The sequence below is a fragment of the Mesocricetus auratus genome, unplaced genomic scaffold (assembly GCF_017639785.1).
Source record: "Mesocricetus auratus isolate SY011 unplaced genomic scaffold, BCM_Maur_2.0 Super-Scaffold_100047, whole genome shotgun sequence".
NCBI classification, from domain to species: domain Eukaryota; kingdom Metazoa; phylum Chordata; class Mammalia; order Rodentia; family Cricetidae; genus Mesocricetus; species Mesocricetus auratus.
The window spans coordinates 5,448,671-5,461,453 of record NW_024429224.1 but is presented as its reverse complement, the minus strand read 5'-3'; the positions used below and the strand labels follow the sequence as shown (position 1 = coordinate 5,461,453).

The window sequence follows — 12,783 nt, the reverse complement described above, 5'->3', positions numbered from 1 at the left end:
CTGGGCCAGCCAAGGATACATAGTGACACCTTGTCTCAAAAAGAAAGATGAAAAAACAACATGAAAATAAAAATATGATATTTAAGAACACAAATTATAATTTAAGAAAAGTAGCACTTCAGGGGTTTTTATTAGGGAAGGGGATCATAAAAAGTGAGAAGGCAGCCAGGCATTGGTGGCTCATTCCTTTAATCCCAGCACTCTGGAGGCAGAGGCAGGCAGATCTCTGTGAGTTTGAGGCCAGCCTGGTCTACAGAGCGAGTTCCAGGGCAGCCTCCAAAGCAATACAGAGAAACCCTGTCTCAAAAAACAAAACATAACAAACAAACAAAAAAGTGGGAGGGGGGGGAGACCAACTTCCAGGGCAGCAGTTGAGAGGAATGAGGGGTGGGGGTGGGGGACACAGATGGGGGCGGGGAGACAGGAAGAGGGGGGAGGGAGGAAGGGAGAGAATGGGAGGTAGGCAGGGCCCTTTTAAAAGGGAACATAGGTGATGCTCTTAGTGGCTGCAGCTGAGGGCATATCCCATCAGAAACCCAAGGGCAGGCAGTCAGTACAGATGCGGGAATACTAACACAAATTACAAAGGGTATGATTATTGGCACACAAAAGTAAAAAGGTAGGGACTGGAGAGATGGCTCAGAGGTTAAGAGTACTGACTGCTCTTCCAGAGATCATGAGCTCAATTCCCAGCAACCACATGGTAGCTCACAACCATCTATAATGAGATCTGGTGCCCACTTTTGGCGTGCAGGCAAACATGTAGGTAGAACACTGTATACATAATAAATAAAATCTTTTTAAAAAAAAGTAAAAATGTTACAAAGCATAAACTTAATTTTGCTATACATAATCTAAATATCAACTGTTTAATTACAGGTGAGTTTATTTCTTTTCCACATTTTCTAGAGTGAACATATGTTACTCATTTATATCTTCTCAAATGTTAGTAAAGTGGACTTTTTTTCATAAACAAAGCACCCTAATATATGGAATGACAAACTCTTACTTTTTATTTTCCCCTGCTCCTGAAGATTAAATCTAGGAATGCCAGGCAAATGTAGCAACTGAGCTATACTCCTGCCCTCGACTGCCTTTTTTATTCCATGGTGTCCTGATTCATGAAGGTGTGTGTAAGTGTGTGCATAAAGGAACCCAGAACAGCAGGAGTATGTACAACACCCTGAGATGCTAGTAGCAGTAAGTCCACCCTCCCCATTTGTGCATGCACTAGATCCTTCTAAAGGAGCTCTATAAGCTTTGACAGAGATCAAGAATGAGAAGCACATTAACACTGAATGACCAACAGCCTCTTGCAACCTGAATTTTCTTAGAAAACAGACTTCCAGCCATTTCAAGGCTTGTTGGAGGAAATGTTACTCTCCTCCTTAGTGAGAGGCACGGTGGCTAACTGTCCTTTATAAGGCTCCTTTAAAGAACACAGAACAACTAAGATCACACACTCTTGAATGCTGTAAGTAGCCCTTCACCTTCAGATATGCCTTCCAGATTATCACTGCAGAGGGAAAAGCGCAAGGTTTTGTCAGGTTTACCGTGGAGTTTGTTTTCATCAACAGGGACATCTCCTTGTCCTCCATCCGAGAGCTGCATGTTTAAGACCTGAAAAAAATAAACAATGCAAATAGAATAAAATGTTTCGTTTATCACAAAAGACTACTGACAATAAAATAAATAAACCAAGAGCGCATATTTACATTCTTACTATTTTTATCTTTTTTATTTATTTTTTATTTATTTTATTGGTTTTTTTATTAATTTATCTTTTACATTGTAATACCACTTACCCTTCCCTTCTCTCTTCCTGCTCCCCCTCCTTCCCCTCCCACCTGCCATCTGATCCTCAGAGAGGCCTTATTAATTATTTTTAACTAAAAGCCCATTTGTAAGGGCTATCAAGCTTTCGCATGAACTCAGAACAAAGTCTTATGTTTGAAGCCAACTCAAGCTATGTCTTTTAATTCTTCTACTAAGGTCAGCAACGGACAGTCATGCAGGGAGTCGCAGAGAGGCACAAGCATCACAAGGCTTCATTGTTCTGTTCTGTCTGCTTCAGCTTAGTGCTCAGCCAAGGATCTGGCAGACTTTGTGTGTTTTAGTGCCCCAGGCTAGCCCTATATCCTTGGCCCCCTGCCTCTATGTCTGAGCACTGGAATTACAGGTATAAGTCACCACATCTGATTTATGAGCTGTGACTTTTCAAGCTAGCAATAAATTTTCTAGAAAAATAAGCCATCATTTATTGAATATAAGTTGCTGTTTCTAAGTCAGTAAGATCAACAGGTAAGAAAGACACTCGCCTCTAAGCCAGATGACCTGAGATCAATCCCCAAGAACCAAAATATGTGGGGCACGCGCGCACGCACGCACGCGCACACACACACACTGCAAGATGCTCCCTATAGTCAGAGTTAAGTCTGCTTCTTTATGTTTGTTTTTAACTCTATACTCTTTTCACAAACTCTTAAAACAGATTTTTTTTTCTCTAACATTCACTCTTCCTCTTCCCCTTACCTTCTTTCTCTTTTTTATTTGATTTCTGAGACAGGGTCTCTTATTGCCCAGGCTGCCTTGGAACCCTATGCAGAACAGGCTGACTCTAAGCATGCACTCTTCCTGCCTCTCCCTCCCAAGTACTAGAATTATAGGTGTGTGCCACTATACCCAGGTTCATAGTCTCTTTTTTATTTTTCATTGAAGTTTTCTAAAACATTTCTAAATTACGTGTATATGTTGGAAGGAGGGTATTATGTGAGGGGAGGTGCCTAGAAAGTCTAGAAGAGGGCATCAGATCCCCTGGAGCTACAGTAACCAGCAGTTGTGAGCCACCTGATGTGTGTGCTTGGTCCTCTATAAGAATAAGATGGCTTAGAGGAGCCCATTCTATAAGGAGAGATACCTTGCCCTGCCTAGACACAGGGGTGTGTGTGGGAGAAGTGCCTTGGTCCTGCCTCAACAAGATGATGGACCAGACTTAGTAGACTTCCTAGGGAAGACCTTATCCTCTCCAAGGAGCAGGTGGGAGGAAGAGAGGGGAGCAGGAGGAGAGGAGGGAGGGGGAACAGGGATTAGAATGTAAAAAATAAATTAATAAAAAAAAATAGGATGTGCTCTTAAACACTATGCCATCGTAGCCCCTAATCTATTCCCTGATCTATTTTTTCTTTCTCTTTTACTTTGGGCTAGAAACTACTCAGCAGTTAAGAGCACTTGTTGCTCTTTCAGCGGACCTGAGTTTGAGTTCCAACACACCCACCTGTAATCCCAGATTCAGGAGATCTAATGAACCCCCTGGTCACCGGGCATGCATGTGCATGCAGGCAAAACACTCATATACATAGAATGAAATAATCTTTAAAAGTTCCTGTTTATTTTCCTAATTTTTATTTATCACTTAATTTTTCCCCTAATCACACAATAGGAAGTATATATTAGTATTTTTGAACTCTAAACAGAAATACTATTGTTCTACTACCAGTTGAAAAAAAAAACACATTTCCTACAAATCACTGGAGAAGTCTTATAAAACTTCTATACCACAGTGTCATGGCTTTCCTTCCTGTCTTCTATTGCTACTAGAACAACACCTTTTGTTTTTGGCATGCTCACCAACTTCAGTGTCATGATGGCTCTCCTCCATAACTGTTCACAGGAGCTTAGCATTGTGGGATATCACAATCAGTAGTAGAGTGTTTGCCAAGCATGTGAAATCCTGGGTTTAATCCCCAGCACCAATGGGTCAGGCATGTAAATCCTTAGCACTCAGGTAGACAGAAGGATCACAGTTCAAGGTCACATGCTGGAGATATGTGTATCAAAATTTAGTCTCAAAGAGGAAGGAAAGGGAAGGGAGAAGGGAGGGAGAGATCTTTTAAAAGGAAAGAGAGAAGGAAAGAAAGAAACAAAGAATTGATATAACCTGAATGTTTGAGGTCTCCAAAGAGTCATCTGATGAAATCGTAGGCTGAAAAGTGACAGTATTTGGACATGGGGATTTAGACGGGGTGACTGGTTTGAGGGCAAAACCTCATAGATGGGTTTAGTGTTCTTCTAAAATCAGCACACCCACCTCTAAGAAGAGGGCTGGAGAGATGGCTAGGAGGGTAAGAGCATAAGTTACTCTTCCAGAGGTCCTGGGTTCAACTCCTGGCAACCATGTGGTGGCTCAAAGCCATCTATAATGAGATCTGGTGCCCTCTTCTGGCGTGCAGGTATATATACAGGCAGAACAACGTATAAAAGAAAAATAGAAAGGTCCTAAGAAGACACCAAACACACCTGGGTCTTGGACTTTTCAGCCTCTAGAACAATAAAATAAACTTCTCTTACTTAAGCCACTAGCATTTTTATATGATTTTGTATATTTTCCATTATTTTTTATACATTATAAACCTCTATGTTGTGTGCAGGCATATACCTACAACTCCAGCACTTGGGAGATAAGAGGCAGAAGACCAGAGTTCAAGCCAGCTATGGCTACATGAAACTCAGTATCAAAACATAAATGAAACAAAGCACTAGGCAGTGGTGGCACTTGCCTTTAATCCTAGTGTATTTAGGGGGCAGAGGCAAAGGAAGGTAAATCTCTCAGAAACCCTATCTTGAAAAGAAAAACAAAAAGTAGTAATACACTCATACCTCATTTTCTGACATCATCCCTGGAGTAAGTTGGGGCCCTGTTCCTAAGGAAATGACCAGCACCTCTTCTGGTTGAACCTCCTGGATGGTTTCTTGAGATGATCCTTCATGATCCATATGTAGGTCCATTAGCATATTACTTCGGCTTCTGCTCCGAGTTGCTAACAAATAAAATATTTAAGAGGAAAAGTCAAAATGAAGAAAATGGCACATGAATACAAAACTGTATTTTTCTCTTAGTGCTGAATATTCATGCATGCATAAGAGATGATGGTGAATACATAGACAGGAAAAATCAAGACAAAACAAACACTAGGTCCTGTTAGTCACTATCCTGATGACTAACACAGATTCTCCTTCAAAACTGACCATTAAAGTGCTGGAGAGGTGGCTCAGCGGTTAAAAGCACTGGTTGCTCTTACAGAGGACCTGAATCCAATTCCTAACAACCACATACTTGCTTACAACTGTAACTCCAGTCCCAGGGAATCTGACACCCTCTTCTGGCCCCCACAGGCACCAGGCATGCACTTAGTGCAGAGACATGCATGCAGACAAAACACTCACACACATAATACAAAAACAATGTTTAAAACATCATCAGAAATAGTGTTCCACTTCCACTGAACAGAACGGCCGCACCTCATCACAGATGTGGTGCAGGAAACACATCCTAGCCAATCAGGATTTCAGGCACAAAAAAGGACTACCTTGTTTCTCACGTTTTTAAGACACTTGAACTATTTTTCTTACAAAATATTTAATGGCCAGCAGTCTCACATATGAGTAAATGTTTAATGGTTTAAAACTGCCATGTGAAAACCTAGTACACATGTTTTGTCTTATCTCTGTAAGATAAGACTGTACTAGGTAGTAGCTCAGAGAAGCCTGGAACCCGCCATCACCACTGTTCCAGAAGGTTTCTACCTTGTGGATGCTGAGATGACAGGCATTCACTACCATGCCCAGCAAAGGAATTATACAATCACCTACAAACCCAGGGTCAGTTCTAAAAGCACATTTTTCTTCTGAAATACACCAACCCTTTCCAAAGACACAGGGGATACTGCTTTATGTTAAAGTGAGGTCCTTTCTGCTTTACTGAAATAGTCTATAGTAGATTCAAACTGACAAGGTGTATCAGCAGTAAAGGCAGTTGCTGCCAAGCCTGGTAACTTGAGTTCAATTCTCAGAATCCACTTGGTAGAAAAAGAAATCTGATTCCCAAAAGTTGGCCTCTGACCTCCACCTGTACATGTTGGAGCATTTGTGTACACACACACACACACACACACACACACACACACACACACACACACACACACACACACGAGACAGGGTTTCTCTATGTAGTCCTGACTGTCCTGGAACTCGCTCTGTAGACAAGGCGGGCCTCAAACTCAGAGTTCCACCTGCCTCTGCCTCCATAAAATTTTTTTAATTCATTATTTTTGGTTTTTTTCCACCAGTAACATTATTCCTTTCTTTTTTTTTTTTTTCTTTTTCTATTTCTTTAGTGTGGGGGTATACCACAGCACTCCTGCAGAGGTAAAGGACAATGGAGGTCAGCTCTCTTCTTCCACCATGTGAATCCCAGGGATCAAACTCAAATTGTCAGATTTGGCATCAAGTTCTTTATCCTCTGAGTCATCTTTCCAGCCTTACAAATAATATTTATTTTTTTCAACTATTTTGCAATATATTTAAAAATCCATCCATCCATCCATCCATCCATCCATCTATCCATCCATCCATCCATCCATCCATGATGCTAGTGACTGCACTCAGGACCTGACCATGCTAGACAAACGCTCTACTACTGTGCTATTCCAGGCTTCATCCTTTTAAGAAATTTAAAAAATGAAACATCCAATTTTTGTGACAAAGTGACCTAGTCTTCTGTGAGAAGTAAACTTACTCTTACAGAGCAGTCAAACTCAATACACTGCACACTGTACGAGTGGAAATGCTCTGACGGTACGGTACAGTGAAGACAGACAGAGGCAGAGACAATCCTCATTTCACAAAGCTTTCATTCTGAGTCACCTCACTCCAACTTCTGAAACCTAAACAGACCCACCACATCTTTCTACAATACACCCCCCACCCCCACCCACCCCGGCATCTTCTAAGAACTGTGAGCTTAATAAGACAGGGTCACCACATCTTTCTATGCCCCAATCTTCAATAGAACTGTGAACTCGCAGTTAGCCTCATGAACAGCTCTAGGGTCTTAGCAAACCTGAAAACTGTAATTCATAAAAATTCAATGGATCAAATTCCATGTAGTAACTTATAGGAAGCAAAAGCAGCATGCACACAGAGTACACCTGTGATTATTTCTAAAGTGCAATCATGGAAGAAAAGGAGAACGGCCTATTACCCACCAAACGGGGTTACTAGAGGAATATGAGCAGTAAGATTGGTGGCTGTGGAATCCCAGGCAGTGATGGCTGCTAACTGTTGTCCTGGGTTGCAAAAACATTAAATAGAAACAAAATCAACCCTCTGAACATTGGAAACATTGTTTAAAACATGAAATTAAATGCAATGACAATGTCACATGACCATACAAAATACAGGGCAAACATTCAAAATCTACTCCCCATTAAACCCATCTGTAATTATATTTTCAAGTACCAGAAAAGAAAAACAACTAATGTATAACAGTGAATAATAGGGAGCGTGGATCTCTACCAAAAATAGTGTTTTTTCATGTTATTAAAGTATAAATAATAAAACTGCTAAACATAAAAAATATTTTTTAATCAAAAGAAAATTCTGAGTTTTTTTGGTACAGGGTCTCACTGTGTAGCTCTGACTCTCTCTGCCTCCTGAATGCTGAGAGTAAAGATGCATGTGCACCACCATGCCTGACTCAGAAATTTATTTATTATTTTGTCTTATTTTTCGAGACAAGAGTTTCTCTGTGTAGCTCTGGCTGTCCTGAAACTTGCTCTGTAGACTAGCTGGCGTCTAACTCAGAGGTCTGCCTGCCTCTGCCTCCTGAGTGCTGGTATTACAGGCATGCACTATCACCACCTGTATAGAAATTTACTTTAAAAAGTCTGTTCTGTCATCAGTACGCTGCGTATTCATTTAGCTATCTTCTTCCTAAATGGATCTCATTCTCAGCTTAAGTTGCTTTATGAGGATGTCTGTCTGTCTGTAGGAGATATGTTCCAACCTTGCAGCCAACCATCGCTGGCCTAGAACCTCTGTGAACTAGACTAGTCTTGGGCATGAAGTGATCTCTGAGGTCTTGGTATTTCAGGTATGAACCACTAACATAACAAAATAAGATTTATTTTATTTTTGAGACAGGGTCTCACTATGCAGCACTGGCTGCCCTAGAAGTCACTAGACTACCTAAGAGTGACTAACCTGACACTATCAAGACATATGTTAATGTTCTTTGTTTTCATAGCATCTGACAGAGTGTTTCAAGTGCAACATAGTGACCATACCATGACTGGGTATGTGTGTGGATTAAACATCTGTAAAAGGCTTACTTAGTGCCCATAACAGGTTAGATGCTCAATTTTTGCATACTTGTAGATAGATAACACATACTAAGTGAATAAAGCCTAGTTAAATATGTATGTATGTATGTATGTATGTATGTATGTATGTATGTATGTATGTATGTTTTTTAAAGCAGAATCTAATAGAACCTGAGCTGGCCAAGATCTACCCAAAGGTGACCTTAAGTCCCTGATGCCCCGTGTGTGTGTGTGTGTGTGTGTGTGTGTGTGTGTGTGTGTGTGTGTGTGTGTGTGTGTGTGTGTGTATTTTTTTTTAAGCAGGATTTAATAGAACCTGAGCTGGCCTACCCAAAGGTGACCTTAAGTTCCTGATGCCCCAGCCCCCACCTCCTGTGCCATCACACTCAGCGTATGCAATGATAGAGGCTGAGCCCAGGGCGTGCGTCACACAAACTAGGTAAATACCTACTGACTCCACCCTACACTTTGAAGAAATAGCATATTAAAGAAAAGCTCCACTATGGAAAGCTCTCATTACCTATAGGCAATCGATTCTTTTTATTGGCTGGAGTGGTTGCTGGAGACATCTGAGGAGTGCTATATGGAGTCATGTCTAGACTGCTGCTCTTCCCTGGCTTAGCCTGGGGCAGGTTCGCCAACAAATTGTCAAGAGCCATTCTATCTTCTTTCAGCTGATCTCCAGACATCACACTCTTCATAAAATTCACCTGATAAAAGGAAACAACATTACAAAAATAACACACGCTTCTTACAGGGTGTATTCATCTGTGACCTGCCAAGGCATGGCTAAAAGAATTTCAAAAAACTTAGCAGTTAAAGAATAATGCCATTACCAGAGTAATAAGCTGACTGTAACTTATGTAAACCACAGTTCTGCTCAAGCCTTCCAGGAGATTCACAGAGGACAGTGGGGGAGTCTCCACTGCACGGCCCCCAATTACAACATCAAGGAAAGCAGCCACACAGCTCTGTTAAAACACAAGAGATCAACGTGAGAGTCTCATCTGACCAAGGTGGACAAGCATGAAAAAAATTTAACTTCATGGAAATTATTTGAAAGCTAACATTTTAAAAACTGCAACTATTTATGTGGTGATGCCGAATAAGCTCAAGAAAAACAAAGTACATGTAGTCTCCACCCACAACTCTGAAAAGACAGGCAGGCAGGGTGTGCATTGGGACACCTCTGAAGAATTTGCTGACACACACAGACCCCTAGAAGAGGGACTCATTGAGATCTGTTTGAGAAGTATGGGGAAACGGCACAAAACAAGTTCTTATTTTATTTGCTTTTCCTCTCGATGCTCTCATGTATTTATTTGTGTGATATGATGCACACATGGGGGTCAGAAGACAACCTGAGGGAGTCAGTTCTCTCCTCCTGCAGGTTCTGAGGGTCAAGTTCAGCCGTCAGGCTTGGTGTCAAGCACTTCATACACTAAGCCAGTTTGTGGCCACGTTTCTTGTTTTGGAGGGTTTTGGGGGGGGGGGGCGTGTATTTTGTTTTGTTTTTCCAGGCAGGGTTTCTCTGAATAGCCCTGGCTATTCTGGAACTCACTCTGTAGACCAGACTGGTCTTGAACTCACAGAGATCTGCCTGCTCTCTCTCCTTCCTGAGTGCTGGGATTACAGGCATGCACCACCACCACCACCACGTGGCTGTTTCTTGGACACTTTGTTGTTATTCTTGTTGCATTTTGAGGGAAAAAATCCTAGTCTGTGGCTTTGGTTGGGCTGGTACTGACAATAGTGTCCAGGCTGTCCTCAAACCAGAGTGACTTTCCTGCCTCCACCCCTCAGACACTGGATTTACAGTATGTACTTCTTCTATACTCAGCATAGTATTTGAGATTTTATGTTTTTATTCATTTGTTTTCAAGATTTATTTTAATTTTTATTCATGTACAAATGTATTCATACACATAGCAGCATATTTGCACTGGTGGCTGCAACAGTAACATGAAGATGCAGGGTCCCCTGGGAGCTGAAATCACAGGTGGCTGGAAGGACACCAGGTGGGTGCAGAGAACTCAACTCCTACCCTCTGAAAGACTAGCAAGCACCCTTACCTTCTAAGCCATCTCTCCAGCTCCAGCGCTGGAGTTTTAAATCAAGTTGAAGTGATAATCTACTCGAAATCTAAGAAAACTTATTTTACTCAATTACCTGAACAATGCTGCAAGTGAAGAACACTTCATTACTGCTGGTTCTTAAATGAGTACACATTGGTTAAAAACAAGCATTCAAAAAATAATCTAGTAGGTCTTGATTCTTATTACAATGATATCCCTTTAATATTTAAAAGTTTAATCATTAGAGAAATCTTCCTAAATTTAACTACTGCTGACTCAATATTAACTAACTTAAAAGCAAATTAATGACTGACTTACTTAACTTTCATATTACCTAAAGACAAGATTTAATAAAAGAATAGTTAAGTTCACTAATACTTTGCCAGAATTTTTATAAATAAACAGTATTTTATACTGGTTATTCTTCACACCTGGATGGCCTGGAACGTCTGTATGGACCAGGCTGGCCTGAGAATCACCATAATCAGCTGCCCCTGCTTCCGGAGTGCAGGGATTAAAGCTGGGCACCAAGTAAGGGTGTTTGTGATATGAGGACTTACACTGTTGTCTAAGCTAACCTTGAACTCACGGAAATCCTCCTGAATCAGCTGAGATTACAGGTGTGGGCTAGCACACCTGGACATCTAACGGTCTACAAACAGTACTGCACATAACACAACATTCATTCCTACTTTGTCAAATTTTCCAAGGCTATTTTTGGTCCGGGGATCTCCTTCTTCAGTGCCAGTCATTGCTAACTGTTGCAAAAGGCGGCCAACCTGTGAACAAAAACAGTGATAAGAATATGTAGGCTGCATACACCAACACTGATCTAAGAAATCACTTCCATCTAGTCTAAGTATCTGGTTTCATAATAATATTCACATTCATCTGATCAGGCAAACAAAACAATGTTCCCAGTAAAATGTGTACCTTATCTATGTCAGCTTTTACTATTTTCATATTAAGAGGTAAGTCAGGCAGTGATGGCCCATGCCTTCAGTTCTAGCACTCGAGAAGCAGAGGCAGGTGGATCTCTGAGAGTTCTAGGACAGCCAGGACTACTACACAGAGAAACCATGTCTCAAAACAAAAACAAAAACAAAGAAAGTGGTAAAGGGCCGGGCATTGGTGGCTCACGCCTTTAATCCCAGCACTCGGGAGGCAGAGGCAGGCAGATCTCTGTGAGTTCGAGGCCAGGCTGGCTGGACCGACAGCCTCCAAAACAATACAGAAAAACCCTGTCTCGTAAAAACCAAAAAAAAGGAAAAAAAAAAAAAAAAAAAAAAGAAAGTGGTAGAGGAAGTAGAAAATTTTGCTATAATTTTTGTTAGCATGTGACAGGAACATTAGGAAATTGAAAGAAAGTACAGTATACTGATTTCTGATACTGTACTTTTTGTGTGCTTAAAAATACATTTTAAAGTAGCCAGATGATGGTACACACCTTTAGTCCCAGCACTTGGGAGGCAGAGGCAGGTAATTTCTGAGTTCAAGGTCAGCCTAATCTACAGAGCAAATTTCAGGACAGCCAGGGTTACACACAAAGAAACTTTTATTATTATTGTATGTGTGTGCATTATTGGGGGCGGGGACGTACATGCATGTAACAGTGCACATGGAGGATAGAAGACAATTTTTGGGAGTTGACTCTCCTTCTACCATAGGTTCCAGAGATGGAATTCAAGCTATTAACCTTACACATCATTTTTTACCCCCAAACTACCTTGTAGGCCTGATAAAATTTTTAAATAATTTGCAAAGGCTAACCCACACAATACATGACTTCAAGGCTAACACAAAGTGCCTTTCCCCTTACAAGTTCACGAAGAACTTAGGGTAAAACAGTCTCTATACTTTTCTGTTCGTTTTTGAGACAGGGTCTATGTAGCCTTGGCTGGCCTGGAACTCTATATGTAGACCAGGCTAGCTTCAAATTCACAGGGATGTCCATGCCTCTGCCTCCCAAGTGTTGGGATTAAAGGTGTGTGCCACCATAAAAACAAGAATCAATTTTTTTAAGTATGTGTGTGTTTGAGTATAAGTCACATGTGTGACTATCCCTGAAACTGGAGTTACAGGAGGTGGTGGGCTGCCTGATGTAGGCACTTGGAAATGAACTCAGCTCTTCTAGAAGAAGAAACACTTTTACCCATAGAGCCTCTCTCCAGCACCAACCAATGATTTTTTTTTAAAGGCTTATGGAGTTAGGTATGTTACTGCACACCTTTTAATCCCAGCACTCAGAAGGTGAGGCAGATGAATCTCTGAAAGTTTGAGGTCTGCCTGGTCTACAGAGTTCTAGGATAGCCAGAAACCCTGTCTTGAAAAACCAAAAAAAGCTGGGTGTTGGTGGCACACGCCTTTAATCCCAGCACTCGGGAGGCAGAGGCAGGTGGATCTCTGTGAGTTCGAGGCCAGCCTGGTCTACAAAGCGAGTTCCAAGACAGCTTCCAAGACAATACAGAGAAACCCTGTCTCAAAAAACCAAAAAAAAAAAAAAAAAAAAAAAAAAAAAAAAACCACTGGGCAGGGTGGCTGGTGAGATG

The 12,783-nt window shown here is 41.3% G+C and overlaps 1 protein-coding gene across 8 annotated transcripts in view; it reads right to left on the bottom strand.

Moving 5' to 3' along the window:
* The window catches only part of Gapvd1 (GTPase activating protein and VPS9 domains 1), a 72,207-nt gene that overhangs the window by 37,798 nt on the left and 21,626 nt on the right, over nucleotides 1-12,783 (bottom strand). For 3 of the 8 annotated variants that reach the window (XM_040735553.1, XM_040735557.1, XM_040735554.1), the window contains exons 4-9: nucleotides 10,927-11,013; nucleotides 8,996-9,130; nucleotides 8,680-8,869; nucleotides 7,044-7,124; nucleotides 4,657-4,817; nucleotides 1,491-1,620 (exon numbers count right to left, since the gene is read on the bottom strand). In XM_040735553.1, the coding sequence (XP_040591487.1) occupies nucleotides 1,491-1,620; nucleotides 4,657-4,817; nucleotides 7,044-7,124; nucleotides 8,680-8,869; nucleotides 8,996-9,130; nucleotides 10,927-11,013 (784 nt within the window). The remainder of the gene's footprint in view (nucleotides 1-1,490; nucleotides 1,621-4,656; nucleotides 4,818-7,043; nucleotides 7,125-8,679; nucleotides 8,870-8,995; nucleotides 9,131-10,926; nucleotides 11,014-12,783) is intronic. The other 5 variants (XM_040735556.1, XM_040735559.1, XM_040735558.1 and 2 more) reach the window with 3 other exon arrangements.